This window comes from Sciurus carolinensis, chromosome 1, assembly GCF_902686445.1.
Source record: "Sciurus carolinensis chromosome 1, mSciCar1.2, whole genome shotgun sequence".
Lineage (NCBI taxonomy): Eukaryota > Metazoa > Chordata > Mammalia > Rodentia > Sciuridae > Sciurus > Sciurus carolinensis.
This window is the reverse complement of record NC_062213.1, coordinates 106,714,989-106,741,850: the sequence shown is the minus strand read 5'-3', so window position 1 is coordinate 106,741,850 and position 26,862 is coordinate 106,714,989. Positions and strand designations below refer to the sequence as shown.

At 32.2% G+C, this 26,862-nt stretch overlaps 1 protein-coding gene across 2 annotated transcripts in view; it reads left to right on the top strand.

Annotated features, from left to right (window-relative positions):
- Sycp1 (synaptonemal complex protein 1) overlaps window positions 1-26,862 on the top strand; it is a 147,917-nt gene that overhangs the window by 60,373 nt on the left and 60,682 nt on the right. For both annotated transcript variants that reach the window (XM_047567226.1, XM_047567216.1), the window contains exons 16-20: window positions 9,395-9,499; window positions 10,327-10,430; window positions 12,099-12,216; window positions 12,969-13,039; window positions 16,308-16,389. In XM_047567226.1, the coding sequence (XP_047423182.1) occupies window positions 9,395-9,499; window positions 10,327-10,430; window positions 12,099-12,216; window positions 12,969-13,039; window positions 16,308-16,389 (480 nt within the window). The remainder of the gene's footprint in view (window positions 1-9,394; window positions 9,500-10,326; window positions 10,431-12,098; window positions 12,217-12,968; window positions 13,040-16,307; window positions 16,390-26,862) is intronic.

The following is a 26,862-nucleotide window of genomic DNA, read 5'->3' as shown; positions in this document are numbered from 1 at the left end:
AAGGACGATGTTGAATAGAAGCGGTGAAAGAGGGCATCCCTGCCTTGTTCCAGTTTTTAGGGGGAACGCTTTCAGTTTTTCACCATTTAGAATGATATTAGCCATGGGCTTAGCGTAGATGGCCTTTATAATGTTTAGGAATGTTCCCATTACCCCAATTTTTTCTAGTGTTTTGAGCATGAAGGGATGCTGTATTTTATCAAATGCTTTTTCTGCATCTATTGAAATAATCATGTGATTCTTAACTTTAAGTCTGTTGATATGGTGAATGACATTTATTGATTTCCGAATGTTGAACCAACCTTGCATCCCTGGGATAAAACCCACTTGATCGTGGTGCACTATCTTTTTAATATATATTTGTATGCGATTTGCTAAAATTTTGTTGAGAATTTTTGCATCGATGTTCATTAAGGATATTGGTCTGAAATTTTCTTTCCTTGATGTGTCTCTGTCTGGTTTAGGTATCAGGGTGATATTGGCTTCATAGAACGAGTTTGGTAGGGTTCCCTCCTCTTCTATTTCATGGAATAGTTTGAGGAGTATTGGAATGAGCTCTTCTTTAAAGGTTTTGTAGAACTCGGCTGAGAACCCATCTGGTCCTGGACTTTTCTTTGTTGGTAGGCTTTTGATGACCTCTTCTATTTCATTGCTTGAAATTGGTTTATTTAAGTTGTGTATGTCCTCCTCGTTCAGTTTAGGTAGTTCATATGTCTCTAGAAATTTGTTGATGTCTTCAAGGTTTTCTGTTTTGTTGGAGTATAGATTTTCGAAATAGCTTCTAATTATGTTTTGTATTTCACTCGTGTCTGTTGTGATGTTTCCTTGTTCATTCCGAATTTTAGTAATTTGAGTTTTCTCCCTCTTTCTCTTTGTTAGTGTGGCTAAGGGTTTATCAATTTTATTTATTTTTTCAAAGAACCAACTATTTATTTTATTAATTTTTCCGATTGTTTCTTTTGTTTCGATTTCGTTGATTTCGGCTCTGATTTTAATTATTTCCTGTCTTCTACTACTTTTGGTATTGGTCTGCTCTTCTTTTTCTAGTGCTTTGAGCTGTAGTGTTAACTCGTTTATTTGTTGATTTCTACTTCTTTTTTTGAATGCACCCCATGAAATAAATCTTCCTCTAAGTACTGCTTTCATAGTGTCCCAGAGATTTTGATATGATGTGTCTTTGTTCTTGTTTACTTCTAAGAATTTTTTTATTTCTCTCCTGATGTCTTCTGTTATCCATTCATCATATAATAGTGTATTATTTAGTCTCCAGGTATTGGAGAAGTTTCTGTTTTTTATTCTGTCATTTATTTCTAATTTCAATCCATTATGATCTGATAGAGTACAAGGTAGTATCTCTATCTTCTTGTATTTACTAACAGTAGCTTTGTGGCATAAAATATGGTCTATTTTAGAGAAGGATCCATGTGCTGCTGAGTAGAAAGTGTATTCATTCTTTGTTGGATGGTATATTCTATATATGTCCGTTAAGTCTAAATTGCTGATTGTGTTGTTGAGATCTATAGTTTCTTTATTCATTTTTTGTTTGGACGATCTATCCAGTGGTGAGAGAGGTGTGTTAAAATCGCCTAGTATTATTGTGTTGTGGTCTATTTGATTTCTGGAATTGAGAAGGATTTGTTTGACGTACGTGGATGAGCCAATGTTCGGGGCATAGATATTTATGATTGTTATGTCTTGCTGATTTATGCTTCCCTTAAGCAGCATGTAATGTCCTTCTTTATCCCTTCTGACTAGTTTTGGTTTGAAGTCCACATTATCTGAGATGAGGATGGATACTCCAGCCTTTTTGCTGTGTCCGTGTGCATGGTATGTTTGTCCCCATCCTTTCACCTTTAGTCTATGGGTGTCTCTTTCTATGAGATGAGTCTCTTGCAGGCAGCATATTGTTGGATTTTTCTTTTTAATCCAATCTGCCAGTCTGTGTCTTTTGATTGATGAATTCAGGCCATTAACATTCAGGGTTATTATTGTGATATGATTTGTATTCCCAGTCAATTGACTCATATTTGTTTTTGACATGATTTGGTTTCTCCTTTATTTGGCTATTCCTTTAGGCTAGCGCCTCCTGTTGCTGATTTGCATCGTTGTTTTTCATCTCTTCCTCATGGAATATTTTGCTGAGAATGTTCTGTAATGCTGGCTTTCTTTTTGTAAATTCCTTTAGCTTTTGTTTATCATGGAAGGATCTTATTTCATCGTCAAATTTGAAGGTAAGTTTTGCTGGGTATAAGATTCTTGGTTGGCATCCATTTTCTTTCAGGGCTTGGTATATGTTGTTCCAGGCCCTTCTAGCTTTTAGGGTCTGGATTGAAAAATCTGCTGATATTCTTATTGGTTTCCCTCTGAATGTAATTTGATTCTTTTCTCTCGCGTCCTTTAAAATTCTGTCTTTATTTTGTATGTTAGGTATTTTCATAATAATGTGCCTTGGTGTGGGTCTGTTGTAATTTTGTATGTTTGGAGTTCTATAAGCCTCTTGTACTTGGTTTTCCATTTCGTTCTTCAGATTTGGGAAATTTTCTGTTATTATTTCATTGAATAGATTGTTCATTCCTTTGGTTTGTTTCTCTAAGCCTTCCTCAATCCCAATAATTCTCAAATTTGGCCTTTTCATGATATCCCATAGTTCTTGGAGATTCTGTTCATGATTTCTTACCATCTTCTCTGTTTGTTCAACTTTGTTTTCAAGGTTAAATATTTTGTCTTCAATGTCTGAGGTTCTGTCTTCCAGGTGTTCTATCCTATTGGTTATGCTTTCTATGGAGTTTTTAACTTGGTTTATTGTTTCCTTCATTTCAAGGATTTCAGTTTGGTTTTTTTTCAGTATCTCTAACTCTTTATTGAAATGATCTCTTGCTTCCCGTATTTGGTGTTTTAACTGTTGATTGGTGCGATCATTTAATGCCTGCATTTGCTCTTTCATCTCCTCCTTCAATGCCTGCATTTGCTCTTTCATCTCCTCATTAGCTTCCCTGATCGTTTTAATTACGTACATTCTGAACTCCCTTTCTGACATTTCTTCTGCTGTGCTGTCATTGGGTTTTATTGATGTAGTATCTAGGTTTGTTTGGGACATTTTCTTCCCTTGTTTTCTCATAATGGTCAGTTGTCAGTGGGACCCTGAGATGTTGCAGTTTTCCACTATTGGCTTATAGTGTCCCAGTAGATTTCCAGTGTATCACCTCCCAGCCTTCAGTAGCCTGATGTCTTGGAGGAATCTGATAAAGCAGCTCATTCGAAGAATACTGCCCCTAGCCCCCTACTGGTTCCACGTTTTGGAACTGGCTCTGTGCGGAAATGCTCTCACTGTGGGCCTGCACCGTGCAGCTGGCCGTGTGGGAAGAGCCCACTGCCGGAGTGTGGAAGACTACCTTGGGAAGACTCAAGCTGCCCTGCCCGGCTCTGCTAAGCCACCTCTATCTGGGCCTGCCACCCGGGCTGAGCTTTACCCAGTGGGCAGACTCACCCGTGGCTCCACTTCAGTCCGAGTCTCTCAATGCCTCCCCTTCTTAACTCCTGGGTTGTGGAGCGACCGGGGGTGCAGTCTCCCTCTAGGCCGCCATCTTGGATCGCCCCGTGAAGAGAGCCCGCAGCCGGAGTGGGCAGAGCCGCCTGAAGAGGTCTCCGGCTGCCCTGCCCTTATCCCTGAGGCTGATTGCAGATCGAGGCTCTCCGCTGGTTCTTTGCAGGAGTACACTGCACTGCAGCGGCTCCGGGACTCGGAGCCTGCTCTGTTCAGACAGGCTCTCACTAGCGGGCCAGTTCCGTTCCGAGAACCTGGAGAAGCTGGCTGTGTGGGCGGGGCCCACCGCCGGAGTGCCAACCCAAATTAATCTATGTATCATTACTAGTTTTCTAATACAATATCTGTCTCCATTTATATGGATCATCAATTTCTTTCATTAGAATTTTATAATTTCATCATGTGGATCCTGTACATTTTATGTTAAAATTTTTTTCGGTAGGTATTTAAAATAGGACTTAAAAATATTTTTCCTATTTCACATTTTTAATAAATAGAAATAGGATGACAATATATTTATAATCTGAGATCTTGCTAAATTCACTTAGTAGTCCTAAGAATTTTTTGTAAATTTCTGGAATTAACTGTGTAGAGAATCATTCCATTGGCAAATAAGGACAAATTTTTTCTTTTTTTCCTATCTAATCTATATGCATTTGTTTCTTTTTCTTGCCTTATTGTACTGGTTCATATTTCCAGTATTATGAATAGGAGTGGTGAGCATGTACACTTCTGATATCTTGATTTAAAGTATGATGTCAGTTTTACGTTTTTTGGATTTTTTTTTTTTTTTTGGCAAAAATCCCATGTATTCCTTTACTGAGATTCTTTTTGTTATGAACCAATGTTGAATTTTGTTGTTTTTTCTTTTTTAAAACATTAATATGATATGTTATATAGATTGGTTTTAAAGTATCGATCCAGCCTTGCATTCCCAGGAAAAACCCCACTTGGACGATGTCAATATTATTTAATTTTATTTGTTAATATTTTGTTGAGAATTTTTATCTTCATAAGAGATAATGATCAATAGTTTTCTTGTATTTTCCTTGGTTTTAGAGTCAGGGTAATGATAGACTCATAAAATGTTCTCAGAAGCATTGATTTCTGTTTTCTGGAACATACTTGGTAGAACTGGTGTTATTTCTTCTTTACATATTTGGTGGAATTCTCCATTGAAAACTTCTGGGTCTAGATACTCCTTTTTGGCAATATTTTTAAGCCTGAACTTCTTTTATTATTATGGAACTATTAAGTTTATTTGTTTTATTTTGAATGATTTTGGAAGTGTTTGTTTCTCAAGCAATTAGTCCATTTACTTCAAGTTGTTAAATTTTTGTGGATAAGAATTTTTTGTAGCATTTGCGGTTATCTTTGTAGTGTTAACCTTCCTTTTGTGATATTATTTGTGTATTTTTGTCACTCTTGCTAGAGGTTTATTTGTTTTATTGATCTTTATAAGCCCATTTTTTGTTTCATTTCTTCCTCTTGTTTTTCTGTTTTCAACATGATTGATTTCTACTCTTCATTTTCTTCTTGCTTTGGGTTTATTTTGCTCTTTTTCTAGGTTGCTTTTTTTTTTTTTTCCCCATCAGAGATTCAACCCAGGATTGCTTAACCACTACGCTATGACCTCAGCCCTTTTTATTTTTTATTTTGAGACAGGGTCTCGCTCAATTGCTGAGGCTGACTTTGAACTGGAATCCTCCTGCTTCAGCCTCCTGTTCTACTGGGATTACAGGCATATGCTACCACACCTGACTCTTTTCTAATTTCTTAAGACATAAGCATGTATGATGGTTTGGAAACTTTTTTAAGCATTTTACTGCTGTAAATGTCCTCTGATCACCTCTTTAGCCTCTTAGCATAAATTCTGATGTATTATTTTTTCATTTTCATTTATGTTAAAATATTTTTAAATTTCTCTTGGGATTTCTTCCTTGACCCTGAGATTGTTTAGAAGTATGTTGCTGAATGTCCATCTATTTAGATATTTTCCTGTTTTACTTTTATTATTCCTTTTGAATTCATTATAGTGATAAAATATACTTCAATTTATTTTTATTTGATAAGGTTTGTTTTATAAATCAGGATATAGTGTATCTTAGTTAATGTTCCATGTGCACTTGAAAAGAATGTGTACTCTGCTGTTCTTAAGAGTATTCTAAAAAATATCAGATCCAGTTGGTTGATGGTGTTTGTGCAGGTTTTTTTTTTTTTTTTTGTACCAGGTATCGAACCCAGGGACTCTTAACCACCGAGCCACATCCCTAGGCCTTTTTTACATTTTATTTAGAGACAAGATCTCGCTAAATTGCTTAATGCCTCATTAAGTTGCTAAGACTGACTTTGAACTCACCATCCTTCTTCCTCAGCCTCTGTAGCTGCTGGGATTATAGGTGTGTGCCACCATGCCCAGCAAATCTGTGTGTTTTTAATTGACATTTTGGATCCAATTCTATTATTAATTGATAGTGGGATTAAATCTGTTACAGTTTTAGAATTGCCTGTTTCTCTCCTTAATTCTGTCAATGATCACTATAGGTATTTTAAATTTCTGCTATATGCCTCACATTTAAAAAACTTATATTCTAATGAGTGGATTTATTGATTATTATTAATGTCCTCTCTATTTTTTATTTATTTATTTATTTTTGTGGTGCTGGGGATTGAACCCAGAGCCTTGTGCTTGCAAAGCAAGCACTCTACCAAATGAGCTATATCCCCAGCCCTGTCCTCTTTATTTCTTATAATACTCTTTTGTCTTTAAGTATATTTTATATTTAATATTGTAATAGCCACTCCATGTTTCTCATGCTTATTGTTCATGTTTCATTTTTCAACCTGTTTTAGTCTTTTTTTTCCTGTCTTTATCTTTATATATTTGAACATATCTTTACATGTGTAGCCTACACATAATGGGTCTTCCTTTCTTATATACTCTGACATTCTCTTCCAATTGGAGAGCTTAGACTATTAATATTTTCAAAAATTGTCATTCAAATGTTGACATGCATGGTCTGATTATATTCATCATTTAAAATTCTATTTTTTTTCCTTGTGTTTAAAAGTTTCTCCCTTTTTTTGAGCTATTTGAATCTTTTTTGGCATTTTATTTTTTTGGTATTCCATTTTTATGTATCAGTATTTTATCTATACCTCCTTGCATTTATTTCTGTGGTTGCTCTAGGAATTATGATGTATCTATAGCTTTGGCTACCTTGAGTTAATACTGTAACACTGCATGTAAAATGTTGAAACCTTTGGCCGTAAGTATTTGTACATACACACACAAACACATACATACAAACATATCTCCTTTACCCATCTTGTTCTTTATATTGACAGTGTATATATGACACCTGCAAATATTTACATCCTCACAAGACAGAGTTAATATTTTTGTTTTAAACAGTCCTGTGCTTTTAAAAGAACTTAAGAGAAACAAATGGTCTTTTATATCTATTCTGATATTTATCATTTTTGATATTTGTTATTTATTCCTGAAGATTCAAATATACCTGTAATGTTTTTCTTCTTCCTGAAACATTTCCTTTAACATTTCTTGTTGTACATTTTTTTTCCTGGTGACACATTCTCTCAGTTTTCTTTTCTGAATATGTCATTTGTTTAGATTTCATTCATGAAGGGTATTTTCATTGCCTTTTGAATTGTGGGTTTACAGTTTTTTTTCTTTCAGCACCTTGAAGGTAATGTTTTATTGACTTCTATCCCCCATGTTTTTCAGTTAGAAATCCACAAACATACTGTCTAGATTTTCTCCTTAACTTTGTTTTTCTTCTTCATATTTTTAAGTTGATGTGTTATTGTTGTATATAATGGTGGGATTTGTTGTTACATATTCATCCATGCACACAATACAACAATATATTTTGGTTAATATCACTCCCCCCCTGCATTTTCTCCCTTCTTTCCCTCATCCTTTCCCTGATCCCTTTCCTCTATACTGCTGTTCTCCCTTTGTTATAACTTTGGTTTTAAAGCAGTGTATGAGTGAGGTTGAATTTTTCTATTCATTGCACTTCATAAATTTGTAAAGTTTTAACTCTCTTCAAATATAGGAAATTTTGGCCATTTATATATATATATATATATCTTTTTCTGTCCCCTTTTCTCTATACTTTCCTCCTGGGATTGCAATTACATATCTATTTGATCTTTTTATATTGTTCTACAGGTTGCTGATTTGCTGTTTATTTTCTTTAGATATGTTCTTTTTGTGTGTGTCCTTCATATTGGAACCTTTCTGTTGTTCTGATATTAAAAATTCATTGTCATTTTTTATAATCTCTATCATGCTCTTAAACTCATCTGGTGAATTTTCTTTTCTTTTTGTCTTTCTGTGTCTGGCTTATTTCACTTAACAGAATGACCTCCAGTCCCATCCATATTGCTGCCAGTGACATAATTTCATTTTTCTCGTGACTGAATAATATTCCTGTATGTACATATCACATTTTCTTTATCCTTTTATCTACTGAATGTCATCTGGGTTGATTCCATATTTTAGCTATTGTGAATAATGCAGTAATAAATATGGGAGTGCAAGTATCTTTTTGGTATAATAATTTCATCTCCTTTGGATATATGCCCAGTAATGGAATTGGTGAATTGTATGGTAGTTCTGTTTTTAATTTTTTGAGGAGTCTCCATACCATTTTCCATTATGGCTATTTTAATTTTGTTCCCACCAATACCATATAAGAGTCCCTTCCTTTTTTTTTTTCTTTTTCTTTTCATTCTCTCCAGTATTTGTTATTATTTGTATTTGTATTTTGTATTTTGTTTTTTAGTTGTAGACAGACACAATACCATTGTTTTATTTATTTATTTTTTTGTGGTGCTAAGGATCAAACCTAGTGCCTCACACGTGCCAGGAAAGCACTGTACACCGAACCACAACCCTAGTCCCCTATTGTTTGTATTTTTGATGCTAGTCCTTTTCACCTGTCATGAGATGATATCTCATAGTGGGTTTGGTTTATATTTTCATGATGATTAGTGAGATTCATTGACAGTATGTTCATCTTCTTTTGAGAAGTATCTGTTTAATTCTTTAGCCCATTTAAGTTCTTGATACTTTATATAAAACAGTATGCTTAATAAAATGAGCCAATCCCAAAGATTCATAGGAAAAATGATAATAGGAACTAGAGAGTTTAGAATACTTGAGAGGAAAACTTAGGGTGGTAATTATTTTTAAATATTCATCAGTTATTATGTGAAAGAGAAATCAGATTTCTATATGATTATGGAAGGAAGAATGATGACTATTGCATAAAAATTATAGGGAAGCACAATTTAGTACAATGTAAGTACAAAGAAGATTGGTAGAATAGTGGTGAATGATTAGCTATTTGCTAATAAAGTTGGAGTGATTTATGCATAAGGTTTGAATTCAGTTATTTATATGATTTTGGGGGAGGTACTGAGAATTGAATCTGGGGGTACTTTATCATTTGAGTTACACACCAAGTCCTTTTGTTCTTTCATTTTGAGACAGGGCCTCCTTAAGTTGCTTAGGGCCTCATTAAGTTGCTGAGTTTGACCTCAAACTTAGAATCTTCCTGCTTCAGCCTGGTGAGGGTCTGGTATTGCAGGCAAGCACCACTGTACCTGGCTTGTAGGATTTTTAAATTAAAATTCTGTGCCTTTTGTTCCAGGGCTTTGTCAATTAAATCCTATTTTACTCAATAATGACTGATTTTCTCTTTTTTAAAGAATTTCAGTCACAGGGAAGTTCATAGTTCTTTCTACAATTCTGTCAGCTTAATTATTTTGAATATGTGTGCAGTTTGACTCTAATGACTTGTTTATATTTTTGAATAGGCAGAAAACCAAAAACTTTTAGATGAAAAAAAACAAGTTGAGAAGATTGCTGAAGAATTGCAAGTAAAAGAGCAAGAACTAACTGGTCTTTTACAAACCAGAGAGGTTTGTTAAGGATAAATTTTTGTTTCAGTTATTATATTAATAGAATATGTATTTGCAAATAGATTATGATTTAGCTATTCACTTTGTGAAAAATTTCTTCATAAAATTCCTTTTAAAAGTATGCATATCTGTTAACTTTTAAAATGTAACTAATCAAATGTGGCTATTAAAATTTAACTAAAAATAAATTTAAGATGTAGTTACTTGATTGTTAAATCACATTTGACTATTACACATAGAGAATCTTCAGATTATAATGGGGGAAAGAAAGGTTTATAATCCTATGCATAATGTTATAGTTTATAGCAATTACATTTCTTGGTGTCTTAAGTATTTCTTAACTGGTATATTTGAAATTTAGTCTTTATTAAGTTCTTATTTTATAACATATTTTATAGGGCTCATGGTATGGTTTTAGAATTTAAAGTATGTTTCCATTCCATAAACAGAATTATGTTACAACTGTCTGTAATACTAAGAACATCTTTATTTCTAAGATAATTTCATTAATGAGCACATTTCTCACCCATAATAAAACTTTTTAATTGAAATTAATTACTTGATAGAGTAAAACAGATAAAAATATTTTGCAATATGTAAATATAATTTTTCTGGTTGAACTTGAGAATATCAAGGTAGAATTTACTTACATTGCATTTGTCATTGCTCATTTGTTTTAAAATTAAAATGATTATCACATTAAGTCCACTTAAAGTTTTTGACATATCCTGATAAGTTTTTGTCAAATATAAGACTTGATTACTTAGAGTGACCATATATTTTGAATGGTAAAACACATGCCATAGGTATGTATGTTTATTTTGCAGAAAGAAATACATGATTTAAAAATACAGTTAACTGCCATTGCAACAAGTGAACAACATTGTTCAAAACAGGTTGAAGATCTGAAAATTGAGCTTGAGAAAGAGAAGTATGTTTTCCATTATCCATGTGTAGTTTATGTATTCAATTACTATGCTTTCTGGTAATAAATAATAAATTAATAAATTGTTTAAATTTATATGAAAGGATTTCAAATTGCACTTTATTCCAAATTAAAGAACAAGATAATGTACCATTGCTAATAATGTTTCATTGCTAAAGGAAGTACATATCATTGACATAAAAATATTAAATAGCAAAGTTAAATTTCTTTAGAAGATCAGTGTGCAGTCTTCCCTTGGAGATGGGTTCTAAGATCCTTGAGTATGCCAAAATCTGCAGGTGTTTTAAGTCCCTTATATATAAAAAATCAGCATAATATTTGCACATAACTTATGCATACCCTCTCATATGCTTTAAATCATCTCTAGATTACTTAAAATACCTAATACAATGTTTATGCTATGTAAATAGTTGCAGTATTGTGTGGTTAGGGAAATAATATCAAGGAAAAAAGGCTGCATGTTAATAGAGATGCAGTTTTTCTTCCTATATATTTTCAATCTGTAGTTTGTTGATTCCATGGATGCAGAACCCACAGATACAGAGGGCAAACTCTATTACCTTTTTTGGAGGTATTTATTTTCCCACAAAAATAATCATTTGTACTTCTTCTTTTTTTTTTTTTTTTTTGCTAAATTACTTCATAGGTTTTTTTGATAAAATGTTAAAATGCAAATTTATTTCTTATATTGTCCAAATAAGATATATTTAATTGAACATTAATTTGGAAATTAAGTGTGAGAAGTGATTATTGTATTATTACTGAGAGAGAAATAAATTCAGGTAGCCATTCTGATGGTGAGCATTGTTTTTGTCTTTTGGTTGCTTCTCAGCTCTAGATAAAAATAAGAAGTAAAAAGTTTATGCAGCAGCCTCTCCTTTCCCTGTTGGTTCCCATTTCCTGATTTGTAACCTTTGAATAGTATGTTTTAGGAGTTCGGGTAAAATTCACTTAGTAACCAAAATCACTTTTGATGAATGGAGTGTTTAGTTAATACTTTAGTATAAATATATATTCTCTTTGGAATATTTGCTTTTTCAGTCTTTCATTGCTTAGTGGAAAAAATTTATTTCTTCTTCAATGGATTTCCAGTATTAAGTAGGAGAAGATAACAGGTACTCCTGAAATCCTTCAGTAGAGCACACAGTTCTGTGCTCATTTAAAATTGATCCTGGTTGCAACCAGTAACAGATATTCTGCACTGCAGTCTGTCTTGTGGTGTAGAATATTTGAAAACTTAGAATAGCAGTTTAGTAATATACAAAAGTTAAACCTAGTTTTATCTATCTTAATTAAAAATAAATTATCAGAAGTTTGAAGCAATTTGAAACAGATTAGTAGAGACAAAAAAATTTATGTGAAGAGCATAACGTGCCCTTCAGAATTTGTGAAAAGTTTGAGGAAATGAGAGTATGGCAGAATAAACAAGGAAAATATGATGTTTTGAAAACAAAATGGAAAAATTTCAACATGTACAAAGTAGAGCAAATAAGGTAATGAATCAGCATGAACCTACACCCTACTTCTGGAATCTTGTTTATTTGTATTCCTAGCCCTTCGTTCCTTTCTCCTAAGATTATTTTGAATTAAATTTCATGTCATCATGTAATTTCATATGTAAGTATTTTGGTATGAAATATTTTTTAAAAATAGGCTTAAGAATACTGAATTAACTGCAAGCTGCAACAAGCTTTCACTAGAGAACAAAGAACTAGCACAAGAAACAAGTAATATGGCCCTAGAAATCAAGAAACAGCAAGAAGATATTAATGTGAGTTGAAAAAGGAAGTACTGGTAACTTAGTTTTCTTACCTGTAAAATTAGGTAGGTTTAGAATAGATGACCTGTGAAGATTCTTTCAGCTTTAAAAAATAGGATTATTTTAGAGCTGATAATTTGTTTTAGAAGAAAAATATGCATATTAATCTTAAATGGTGATAATGGACCGTAGAATATAGAGGCTACTTATAAATAAGGTTAATGTAATTTTAAGCTTACGAGTTTTATATTTAGTCAACAAGTATTATTAAGTCACAGCAGACTGAAGGATACAATGATGAATAAAATATCATTTCAAGAGTTTATGACAACAGAAAAAGAGTAAATTTCACATAACTTAAAATAGCATAGTATGTAATTTATGTTGTTGGTGGAACAAAGTGTTATCAGTTTACAGGATCACTTCTGCCTTGGTGGAAGAGAAGGCTTCAGAGAGAATATGACATTGATTTTGGCCTTAACAGTAAGCAACAATGAATAGATATCATTCCTTGAAGCCAGAACCGTATGAACAAAGGATATGAGGCTCAAAGTATCACTGGGAAATAAAACACATTGTCTTAGTTACTATATTGAAATTGTTAGAAGTAATTAATGTAGGACTGGAAAAGTAGTATGAAACTGTGCAAATTTAATAGTCCATTCTCTTACTTTAAGTTTTATAGTTATAGATAAATGTTTTAAATATTAATTTCAGTTATAGTTTTGTTGAAACAAAATAATATAAACTGTTATCTCTTTTAGAATAGCAAAAAGCAACAAGAAAGGATGTTGAAACAAATAGAAAATCTGGAAGAAATAGAAACACAATTAAGGCAAGACTAATGAATTGACCTTGTTTGTCTGGCAAAAGATTTTGGTATTTCTTTTCTGTTAACTTGTTATGGTTAATTTAGATTCAACTTATGTTGAATATTGTATAAAATAAAAAGTTCAGGTTTAAATGACTATTTTGGAATCTTGCTTAAAAATAAAATTGTAATTTCTCCTTTATATTTAGTGTTGAAACAGTGAAATTAGATGAAAATTAAATTTAAAGTATCACAAACCTCCTAATTCTTTAATATTTACTTAAGAAAATATACTAATCATAATCCAGAAAATTTATATGAAAAAAATTTATAGTTATTTCTAATCACATTAACTGTCATAATATTGACATATTTATGCCCACTATATTTTAAAGAATGGTCTTTTCTTGTAGTAATTGATATACAATTTTATGTGTGGTTCTTCATTTAAATTTATTATTCATGTTTCTAGATATTTTCACAATCATCTCTTTTAATATGCCACTTAATCAAGTGAATGTAATAATATTTAGCTATTTTCATTTTTGGATATCTAAAGTTTTCCAGTTTTTCACTATGATAGCTAATACTGAAGTAAATGTCTTGGCCTATGTAGGTTTTTTTCCGCCCCTTATTTTAAATTTGATAGAATTTATTTCAAGCAGAAAAATTTATTAGGTCATTGAAGTGATTTAAATGACTTGATAATAAATAGACTTTACAAATAGGTTTATAATAGGCTTTATTAGTTGTAAATGATACAGTACAACCAACATTGTATGAAAGTGCTAGTTCTAAAATATTTCGTTATTGGGGTTTATTACTAATTTATTTAATTTAAAAGATAAAAAAACTCATTTTTATGATTCATAGTTTTAATATTTTGGATAAGCTCTGGAATTTTTCAGGTTTGCTTCTTAGTATTTCTTTCTGAAATTGTTTTGAGGTCTTCCTTTTTTTGTTTGTTTTTGAGGTCTTCCTTTTTTTGTTTGTTTTTGTTTTTTGGTGTTAGGGACTTTACCATTGAGCTTCATCCCCAACCCTTCTGAATTTTTATTTTGAGACAGAGTCTCTCTAAGTTTCTAAGGCTAGCTTTGAACTTGAAATCCTCCTACCTTAACTTCCCTAGTAGGGATTACAGGAATGTATCACCATACCCTGCTTGAGGTCTTGTCGTCTTTTTTTTTTTGGGGTGGGGGGAGAGTTGGGTTGGTACTGGGGATTGAACTCAGGGGCACTTGACTACTGAGCCATGTCCCCAGTCCTATTTTGTATTTTATTTGGAGACAGGGTCTCACTGAGTTGCTTAGTGTCTTGCTTTTGCTGATGTTGGCTTTGTACCCGCAATCCTCCTGCCTCAGCCTTTCAATCCCCTAGGATTATAGGCCTGTGCCACCGTACCGGCTGAGGTCTTTTCCTATGGACTTGTTTAAACATATTAATCTATTTTATTTATAGCATATATTTTCTCAAATCCATTTTTATTTTACATTAAATTTGATTTTCTCATTTTGCTACTTCTTTTATACTTAGAAATCTCTTGCCTGCCTGAAATCAAATATCAATCTTTTTTTTTTTTTTTTGCAGTGCTCGGGATTGAACCCAGGGCAGGCAAGCACTCTACCAACTGAGCTATCTCCCCAGCCCCTCAAATATCAATCTTTTCTTTAGTTCCTCTTAAAATTTTTGTTATTAGTTTATTTTTGTCTTTTTTAAATAATAAAATATACTTTAAGCCATTTACTTCTAAACACAGCTGTGAATTTATATGTGTTTGATACTCACTTTCCATGTTTATTATTTTCTAAATAATCTGGTTTCGTATTTAGGTTTCTTTTAAAATTCATTGTTAATTGAGGTGATTTCCAGATATTTTGGGACTCTTGTTTGTACTTGTTTTGAAGTTTTGTTTTTTTACTTTTGGTAAAGAATGTGGTCTTTAAAACTTCCTCTTAATTTTAAATTATCTATAATTGTTAGACTTAATACATTATCTTCATAGAATTGTTTGAAGATTATATGAGGCATTATGAATACAGATCTGAGTGTAGAAACTGTCACACAGTCAGTGCTTGCTAATTGTTAGTTGTTACTATTTTCCAGATTTGGAAAGTCATCTTTTAGTATACCTACAAATGATTGCTTTTGTCCTTTTTGCTCAATTTTCTTGTTCAAAAGCAGCTGTTAGTTATAGGTTGAATATCTTAATAGGTTGAATATTAATAGGTTGATTAAGCTACTGTATGTACAGATTGCATATAAAAATCTGAAGATAAATTTTAGAGAGAGGTCACATTTTAGTTTTAAATTTTAAAAAATATTTTATTTTTGCGATGTTGGGCATTGAATCCAGGGCCTCATCCATACTAGGCAAGTGCTCTGCCATTGAAGTATATCCCCAACCAAAGAGGATGCTTTTTAAAGAGAATTTAAGTTACTTGGATAATTTACTTTTTGTGTTGACCTCTTATATGTACTATGGTAGTCTAAGTGTAAATATACTTAAAAATAGTAAGAATATACTGATTATAAATTTAACACTTGGAGAGTTAATATCCTGGATTCAATTTTCAGGAGGCCAGCTGTTTTACACAAATAGTAATTACTCCTAGCAACATGTTAGTGATAACTAGGGAGACTAAAATTAGAAAAATAGATTCAAGTATCCTACTGAGAAAAGCAGCATTATTTTAATGTGCAACAGACAGGTTTTTAATTAAAATATTTTGGGAAGGATAATGCATGTATATGGTATAAAATTCAAAGGGACAAAGAAACACAAGGGGAAAGTTTCTTACCCATTGTCTTCTTGCTATCTAGTTTCCCTCTCCAGAAACATCACTATTTTCTTGTGTATGTTTTCAGAGATATTCTATACATATACAGTGATAGATGTATGTGCACCTGTCTTAGTCATGTAGTTCTTAATTAGAACTACTTATATTTATATTCCTTTTTTTATATAAAATTGTGGATATGTCTTACAGTAATGAGTAATTTATGACTAAGAATACATTAATGAAATCTTGGCTCAAGAAATATGTGTTTTTTTCCTAGGGAGTTTTAAAAATAGAAAAATGACTTTAAGAATCCAGATAATTAATTTTAAAATAAATATATAAATTAGCTTAAATATGGGAATAGAAGTTTGCCTATTGGTAGTAATGTATGAAAAAATTACAATAAAATTTAAAAAAAACAACAAAAAAGTCAATCATTAAAAAAATTTCAGAAAGGAAATAAAATGAAAATAAAATTTGAATTATAATGTCACTCTTCTGTTTCCTTTAAGGAGTGAATTGGAGTCTGTGAAAGAAGAGCTAAAACAGAAAGGAGATGAAGTTAAATGTAAATTGGACAAGAGTGAAGAAAATGTATGCTATATTTAATAATATGTACTCAGAATCTCAAATCATAAAACACCTCCATTAATCATTAAAAAAGTGACATACACTTTTGTATAAATAAGTTGTGATCTAGGGACTGTGATAAGGCATTAGTCTTGAAAATATAGGCATAGTATGATTATTTTGCTTATATGACTTGTAACTGAAAAAAGTAGTAAATTTTTTAATGAAGGCTCAATATTTAACATTGATTTACATTTTTAGGCTAAATAAAAGCCTCATACTGTGGTAATATGAAATAAATTAAGTTTGTATTATATTTTGGTGAATATGATTTCAACAAGATAGAAAGTTTTTAGGGGATAATATCACAAAACTGGAATTGTACAAAGTATGTGGCATGATTATACAGTGCAATGTGCAATATACAATGGGATAAAATTTTGCCAAAATAGAAGGATCAAACTAGATTATGAAGGCTTTATATGTTTTCATTTATTCACAAATATTATCTAAACATTATTATGTGCTCAGCATTGTTCTGGGTTCTGAGTTCAGATATCCTTTGCTTTGGTAGAGAGTAGTGATTGAATAAAGTCTTTATTGGGGAGATGACACCTTTTAATATTTGAGAATGGAATAGGGAGAGATGAAAGGCACTAGAATCAGTTGGAAAACTATTAAAGTTGTCTTGAAAGCTTTGAAAACACTTTTGGGGGAAGATTCTGGCCTAGTTCAGTTTACTTACTTATTCCTAAGCCAGTCATTGTGGCTGGGGAATAGAGTAATGGTTCAATACTTGAGCTGCATTTCTGTTCCTGAAGACAAGAGTCAGCCCTTATCAAACTATATGAACTGAGCAGAATTACTGTGAAATTTACAGAAAAGGAGTCCTTGCAGGTTGAGTACTGGCCAGATCAAAACATAGGTCCTATTTATGGATGCTATCAGAACTTATGAAAGGACATCTAATCCAATATTAAGTCAGGGCAAGCTTCTTGGAGGCAGTAACATTCAGTTCACTTAGATTAATAGGAATTAGTGGAAGGTAGAGGGGTGTATACAAGTAAAACAGGAGAAGAACAGTATTCCAAGCTAAACACACACACACACACACACACACACACACACACACACACACACACAAAATGCGGCAAGGAGACCTGGAAGTATGACAGAGGGTGGCATATTTCAGCAACCATAAAAACTTAATTGTGGTTTGGCATGGTGGCTCAAGCCTTTATTCCCAGTTACTCAGAATCTGAAGCAGGAGGATTGCAATGTCAAGGCCAGCCACTGGAACTTAGTGAGACCCTGTATCAAAATAAAATTTATTAAAAAAAAAAAAAAAAGGACTGAGAATGTGTAGTGTTCGCCTAGCATATGTGAGGCTTTGGATTCAATTCCTAGTACTTAAAAAATCACTGTGACTGAAAAAATGGAGTTTTAAGATAGTGGTAGTAATGGAGAGAGCAGGGAAAGATGAAGATGGATAGAAATGAGAGTGGAGAGATGAGGGTGAAGGAAGATGAAGGTGTGGGTCATTTAAGGATATATATATATATGTGTGTGTATATATATATATATATATATATAAGTTATATTTAGGAGTTTAAGGTTATTGAAAAGTTTCGTTTTGAGGATTGTTTTAATCATATTTATACTTCAGAAAACTGTAAGACCATTAGAATAATCCAAGGACTTAAAAATAGGAATTAGTGCAAGATAGAGACTTTACAATGGACCAGGCACATTATAGGTTCTTTCTCTGTGTTATTTTACTTAACTAGAATTCATTTTTTGTCCTTATTTTATGAATTAGGAAATCAAATCTCTTAAGGGTAAACAACTTCGAAAGATTACATGACTAAGAAATAGTAGAGCTGGTCTTCTATAAGCTTAAGACTATACTATGCTCCCCACCTCCCCAAAAGCCATTTTTTTCTTTAACTTTATTAGTTAAATTCAACCTGAAAATGAATTTAATGTTACTGTACCTATATACTTGGTTATGTAATTTAGTTACTTAAAAATTTGTCAGAGGCTGCTCCAAAGGCTGCTGTTGTTTTTGATAGGGAAACATGAATTTGTTATTTAATGTATAGTCAAAATCCTCCATTAATGTAGAAAGTATTAGTGATGAGTTAAGGGAAAAAAATGTATGTCTAATTATTAGCACATTTCATCTTTCCATGATTGGATTTCAACCAATTTATTGACATATTTTCCAGAAAGAATTCAAATTGTAGATACTTTTTAGATTGGTTGCCTGACATTTAATTTCATTACATTTCTTTACCCCAATCTACTATCTTAGTTCAGATATTTATTATTTCATTATACTCTACTTATCTGAGTTTCATTTTCCTCAACTCTAAATGATTATCTAAAAGATAATCTGTCTTGAAAGATATATTTGAGTCATGATAAACATTTAAATACAACAGTTTTAAAAGATTCAAAATAAACTGGGAAACTGATAAAAATATTGCAAAGTGATTTTGAGCTAAGGTTAGAATGATGAACATTGACATATAAACAATAGGGTGATTTCTATTAATTGACAGATAAAAATTACATTTATTTATGACGTGGTATGTGTATAAATTGAAAGATAATTAAATCAAGCTAGTCAACATATCCTTACATACCCTTCTTTTTTAAAAAGGATTCTGCAATAAACTGGGAGAGCTGATAAGCATTTTTATAGACATATAAGACTAAGCTTTATGATTTCATTTCTAAAAGATATGGAAGAAAATAGAAATTCTGTTAACATTTTTAATCGAATGTCAAATAATATTTTTTAGGCTCGAAGCATCGAATGTGAAGTTATAAAAAAAGATAAACAAATGAAGATATTAGAAAACAAGGTATTTTCAAATTGTAAAATGTTTGAGAATGAAAATTTTGTAACAATATATGTTTTACTGCATTCTTGTGGGCCAGCCTTTATACATTCTGAACAAAGAAATCTGTTTTCCTTTGGAAGCTTTGAGGAATATGGGATTTTTATTGCAGGTTTCTTTGAAGGAACCCTGGATTTATGGTTTTTTGTAGTGCTTCAAAGAACAAAGTTTCATTAAACAGCTCTTTAGCTTTCTCTTACCTTCCCCCAGATTTCATACCCTAAGCAGCTTACATTTATTGTAGACACTTAAAATGGCAAAATGCTTTTAGAAATCATTCTTAGACATCTCTCCCATTTCTAAAATTGTGACAGAAAAATCTGTTTCTATGAAGTGTTTTTCTTTGCCCGCTTATCCATCCTAATTCACTTCTCCCCTCTCTGAACCTCATGACGCACTTGTCCTCAACTTATTGTCCTTGTAATGCCTGATCCTCTGAAAAGTATAGTTCATTTCTGTAAGTTCTGACCTCTAATAAATTATCAACACCATTTTCTTCTACCTTACAACTCTGGTAAATAAAATGCTTTGTTTCTATGCACAATTTACTTAAGCATAAATGGGAATAATTTAAAACCTTTTGAGGATTTCTAGAATTTCAAGAATTTCATTGTATCAAATATATTTTAAGTGTTTTTGAACATTTGAAAAGAAAGAAACTTTTTAATAAAAAGCTATGTAATCATGTAATCTTAACTGGCCCCATTTTTAAAGATAATGTAAATTGGAAAGAGGTGTAAACTTAAATAAATTTAGTTTTCCGTTGCTTATACAGACAGAGGGAATAGTGGTGGATTGGCTTAAGATGAGACAGTCAAGATATCCAAAGTAAATAGCTCTTGTCTCCAAGAGACTTACCTCAAAGGCAAAGACATCAACAAACTAAGGGTAAAAGGATGGGAAAAAACTTATCATTCACATGGATCTCATAAACAGGGGTTTTTATCCTCATATCAGATAAAGTGGACGTCAAGTAAAAATTAATTGAAGGGAAAAAGAAGGCTATTTCATACTACCTAAGGGAATTACATCAACAAGACATAACAATCTTAAATATTGATGCCCTAAACAATGGAGCATCTATATACATCAAACAAACCCTTCACAAGTTCAAGAATCAAATAGATCACAACACAGATACCAGGTGACTTTAACAGGCCTTTCAGCAATCGATAGATCTTCAAACAAAAACTAAAGAAGCTAAAACAATTAATAATGTAGACTTAATAGACATATGTAGAATATTTCATCCATCAGTGACTGAATACTCTCTTCTCAGTAGCACATGACTCATTCTCTAAAATAGACCATGTCTTATGCCACAAAGCAACTCTTAGCAAATACAAAAAAATAGATAATACCTTGCATTTTATCAGATCATAATGGAATGAAATTAGAAATCAATGATAAAATAAAAAAATAGAAGCTACTCTTAACACCTGGAGACTAAATAATACACTATTGAATTATCAATGGGTAGCTGAAGAAATCAGGGATGAAATAAAGAAGTACTTAGAGGTAAATGAGTGTAGAGACAACATATCAAAATCTCTGGGACACATGAAGGCAATTCTAAGAGGAGAGTTCATTGCATTGAGCTTGTTTTTTAAAAGAATAGAAAGTCGCCAAATAAATAACTGTACTTTACATTTCAAAGCCCTAGAGAAAGAACAACACCAAAAACAGTAGAAGACAGGAAATTGTTAAAATCAGAGCTGAAAGTAATGAAATTGAGACAAAAATATCGACAAAACAAATAGTTGGTTCTTTGAAAAAAATATAAAATTGTTAAACCAGCTAAGAGAGAGAAGACTCAAATTACTAAAATTTGTGATGAAAAAGGAATTATCACCACAGACACCACTGAAATACAGATGATAATCAAAAACTCCTTTGAAAATCTATACTCCAATAAAATAGGAAATCATGGAGACACAGGCAAGTTTCTGGAGACATATGACCTACCCAAATTGAATCAGGAGGTCATGGAAAATTTGAACAGATCAATTTCAAGCAATGAAATTGAAGATGCCATCAAAAGCCTACCAACAAAGAAAAGTCTGGGACCAGATGGCTTCTCAACCAAGTTAGACCAGACCTTTAAAGAAGAACACCAATACTCCTCAAATTATACCATGAAATAGAAAAGGAAGAATCCCTTCCAAACTCATTCTATAAACTCATTCTGATATCACAATCGGACACATCAAGGAAAGAAAACTTCAGACCAATATACTTAATGAACATAGGTGTAAAAATTCTAAATAAAATTCTGGCAGAAACATTAAAAAGATAGTGCACCATGATCAAGTGGTGTTCATTCCAGAAATGCAAGACTGATTAAACATATGGAAATCAATAAACATAATTCATCACATCAATAAACTTAAATACAAGAATCACATGATTATCTCAATAGGTGCAGAAAAAGCATTTGGCAAAATTCAGCATCCATTCATGCTCAAAATACTAGAAAAACTAGGGGTATAGAAACACATCAACATTGTAAAAGCTAAACCTAAGGCCAACATCTTTCTAAAGAGAAAAATTGAAAGCATTCCCTCTAACAACTGGAACAAGACAGGGATGCCCTCTTTCTCCACTCCTATTCAACATAGTTCTTGAAACCCTTGCCAGAGCAACTACACAAAGAAAGGGATAAGAATTGGAAAAGAACTCATCCCTATTTGCTGATAACTTTTATTTAGAAGACCTCCCCCCAAAAAAATAACCCTCAGAAAGCTGCTAGAACTCATAAATTCAACAAAGTAGCAGGATACAAAATTAACACCCATAAATCAGTTGCATTCCTATACACCAATGAAGAATCAGCTGAAAGAGAAATCAGGAAAACAATCTCTTTCACAATAGCCTCAAAAAACCCCCAAAACTTTGGAATCAACTTAACAAAAGGGATGAAAGACCTTTACAATGAAAACTATAGAACCCTAAAGAAAGAAATTGAAGAGGACCTTAGAAGATGGAAAGATCTCTCATGTTTTAAAAAAATTTTTATGTATTTTTAATTCTAATTACTTATACATGACATTAGAATGCATTTAAAACAATGTTTTTGTGTATATTTTTCTTCTGTGTTCCTGTAGGCAGCATTAATATTGTCAAAATGTCCCTACTTCTAAAAGCACTATGCAGATATAATGCTATTCCTATTAAAATTCCAATGACATTCTTCATAGAAATAGAAGCAGTCATGAAATTCATTTAGAAAAATTAGAGGCTCAAGAATAGCCAAAGCAATCCTTAGTGAGAAAAGTGAAGCAGGAGGCATCACAATACTGGACCTTAAATTACACTACAGAGCTGTAGTAACCCAAACGGTATGGTATTGGCACCAAAACAGACATGAAGACCCATGATATAAACTAGAAGAGAAAGAGACAAACACATAAATACAGTTATCTTATACTAGACAATGGTGCCACAAACATACATTGGAAAAAAGATAGCCTTTCAACAAATGGTGCTGGAAAAACTCAAAATCCATATGTAGCAAAATGAAATTAAACCCCTATCTCTCACCCTGCACAAACCTTGGAGTGGATCAAGGATGTAGGAATTAGACCAGAGATCCTGTGTCTCTTAAAAGAGAAAGTAGGCCCAAATATCCATCATGTCTGCTTAGGAACCAAATTCCTCAACAAGACTCCTAAAGTGCAAAAAGTAAAATCAAAACAATCAGGAACATGAAAAGAGAGCCTGCAGAATGGGAGAAAATCTTTGCCACCTATACCTCAGAGCATTAATCTCCGGGTTATATAAAGAACTCAAAAACCTTAACACCAAAAATCCCCTCAAATAACCCAATCAGTAAATGGGCAAAGGAACTGAACAGGCACTTCACAGAAGAAGAAATATAAATGGTGAACAAATATATGAAAAGATATTTAACATCTCTAGCAAATAGAGAAATGCAAATCAAAACTCTACTGAGGTTCCATCTCACTCCAGTCAGGATGATAATTATCAAGGATATAAGCAATAATAAATGTTGATGAGGTTGTGGGGAAAAAGGTATACATTGTTAGTGGGACTGCAAATTGGAGCAGCCACTCTGATGTATAAATGCTAACAATAAGGTGGGGAAGGAAGAATAAAACTTCATTGGATTAGGCAAAGGGGAAGGAAGGGAAGGGTGGGGGATAGGAATAGGAAAGACAGTAGAATGAATATGTTCCGACACAGATAGTCTAACTCCATATCATGTACATCCACAAGAATGGGAAATTATATTCCATATATATAATATGTCAAAATATACTCTAAAAAGAACAAATAAAAAATTTTTAAAAAGAAGGAAAATTAGAAGAGATGTATTGGTGGTGATGAGTTGAAAGATATCTTTTTAAAAATTATAAATAAAAGGTCCATGACCCCTGAAGCTGGTCTTACTTCAGTTCCTCTATTTTGAAATACCTGAGTGCTTTAATTGTTAATTTACTGACCATCTCCACTAAAAATTCAGTAAAGATTAGTTTTGCTTAAAAAAAAATAAAAATAAAAAAAATGCCCAAAGTTAATAGCTCTGACATCATCATTTTAGTGTAAATATGTACATCTTTTGGAATACATAGTTATTAGTTATGAAGATGGTTTTTAGGAAAAGTTGGCAGGAGAAAAGTATAGTCATTGACATTAACTCTCAAGGGAATAGCTTTTTAAAACATATTTTAGTTTTTTTTGATCAGTCTTTAAATTGTAAAATGCAACTGAAACTAAAAGCAAATAGGGGAAATCATGGAGCTTTTACTTAGCATTGCTAGTTGATATTTTAAGATATACAAAATTGGTAGAAATACATCTTATTGAGTAGCAAATAAGGGAATAGGTTTTGATGGCCTAAAGAACAGAGGACTAAGACATATATGCAACATGTACTGTCTCTGGCAAAGTAATAAATATCTTCATGATGTTTCAAACTGATGTTCTTTAAAGTTGTTCAACATTTGGTGAGACTAAGAAGTCACTGATTTTTCCATTGAGTTTTAAATTTCAACTAAATTTTGTATTATTACAAATTCTTTTTCAATTAGTTTGAATAGTTGGCTTTTTTCCCCCAAATCTCCTTTAAGATTTCTTGTTTCTTATTTATAGTTTCAAGCATTTGATTTCTTTAAATATATTAATTTTATATTCACTATCTGACAATTCTAATATCTAAAATCTTTTCAGGTCTGATTCTGATCTTTGTTCTTTTTTCTGGTTTTTACATATTGAACCTTAGTTTTGAGGTTTTTATGATTCCTTGGGCTTTTGTTTAAGAAAGTTCTCTGAGACTTGGGTTGAAGTTAATAATCCTTCCAAAAAATTTTTCATTCTTTTTTTTGTTTGTTTGTTCTATTTAGTTATACATGATGGCAGAATACATTTTGATTCATTGTACATAGATGGAGTACAACTTTTCACTTCTCTGGTTGTACATGATGTATAGTCACTCCATTCATGTAGTCATACATGTACATAGGGTAATGATGTTTATCTCATTCCACTATCTTTCCTTCCTCTTGCCCCTCCCCTCCCCTCATTTCCCTCTACAAACCTTAGACTATACTAAGAGCAATAGAAACAAAAATGGCATGGTATTGACACCAAAACAGACAGATTGACCAATGGTACAGAATAGAAGACACAGAGACAAACCCACATAAGTACAATTATACTAGACAAAGGTGCCAAAAACATACAATGGAGAAAAGATAGCCTCTTCAACAAATGGTGCTGGAAAAACTGGAAATCCATATGCAGCAAAATTAAATTAAACCCCTACCTACCTCTCACCCTGCACAAAACTCAACTCAAAATGGATCAAGGACCTAGGAATTAAACCAGAGACCCTGCACCAAACACAAGGAAAAGTAGGTTAAAATCTCCATCATGTCGGGTTAGGACCAGACTTCCTTAAGAAGACTCCCAAAGTGCAAGAAATAAAACCAAGAATCAATAAATGGGATAGATTCAAACTAAAAAGCTTTTTTCTCAGCAAAGGAAACAATAATGTGAATAGAGAGCCCACAGAGTGGGAGAAAATCTTTACCACAGTAAAGATAGAGCACTAATCTCCAGAATTTATAAAGAACTCAGAAAACTTAATACCAAAAATACAAATAGCCCAAAAAGATTTTCTTGAAAGCACTACTAAACAGGAGCCATTTTTCCATCTGTCGTTTTTTTCTGGATCATGTAGTTGGCATATAAAACCGTATGAGTTTACCTTATGGTTATGGATTTTCAGTGAAGGCTTTTATCCCTTTCAGGGACAAGGTAAAGACAAATGAGTTTTCCTTTCTGTCCACTTTTATATGGCAGTTTTATTTCTTGTTTATCCTTTCATTGAATATGTAGTACTTTGAGCTCCTGACTTAATGCAGTGTTGTCTTATTGGGTTTTCTACCAGAAATGGGCCTTATGTTTGTCTTATGTCTTAACCTTGGTGGGTTCAGCAGATATCCTTAGAACAAATGCTAGCTTGGTATTAACCTGAAACCTGTTAGTGTCACTGTATAGTCATTTAATTATTTTAAACTTAATCACATTCCTTTTTGTCTTTTATTTTAGAAATATTCTTAGAAGAGTCTAAGTGGCTTTACTGTCTAAAATGGAAATACTTCTCATTTTAAATAAAAATTATATAAAATTTTATATGTATTAGAAAAATTATATAAAAAATAGTTTTACTTGTTTGTATGCATATTCCAAACTAATGTGAAAATTAGTGAAATGTTTCTCCTTAGCTTTTCTTTCTTGGTTTTCTTTTGAATTTTCTGAAAGAGATCATAAGTGGCCTTGGACATATAAAAATTTAGATAAAATAAATCACTTATAAACAAACAATAGTGCCACTTATTTATTCAGTTTTAGAATATTAGCTGAATATGAATACAGGAGAGTGTTTCAATAAAAATATTTAACAAAGTATTTTGTGTTAACAAAAGTGATTTTGACATTTGTTGAGATTTCTTTTACCTTAATGGGAATTAGGACACCTTACATATCTGTAATGCTTTGGGGCCTCTTAGATATGTGTGCTGCTTGTTTGCCCTTTTTTTTTTTTTTTTGATTTTTCCCACTTTAGACTCCTAAGTGTTGAGATTACAGGTGTGCAACACCATATTTGGCTTTGTGATGCACTTGTGGTATTCTAAGTATTTCTTGAGCTAATATTTTGTAATCCAGTTCTGCCTGTGTCCCCAGATGAAATAATCCCACAAACTGAAATATCAAAATTGGTTTATTTAGAATTTTAATGAAAGGAATTATAATTTAGGAAGAGATAGAGTATCATATTCTTCTCTCCAAATTAAGTTTAATGATCTCAGAAATGAGAAAGGGAAAATAAGGATTAAGGAAGAAAACAAATTATAGTTATTCTTACCTCTGGATGCACCTTTTCACAGTCATTTAATGATTCAGCTTCTTGTATAGGGTGACTAAAAGGCACATTTTAAAGTAGTAGAATTCATGTATTCTTTAAGAAGATTAAGAAATGTTAAGAATTTTGGGCTAGGGTTTTGTAGCTCAGTGGTAGAGTGCTTGACTGGCACATGTGAGGCACTGAGTTCGATCCTCAGCACCA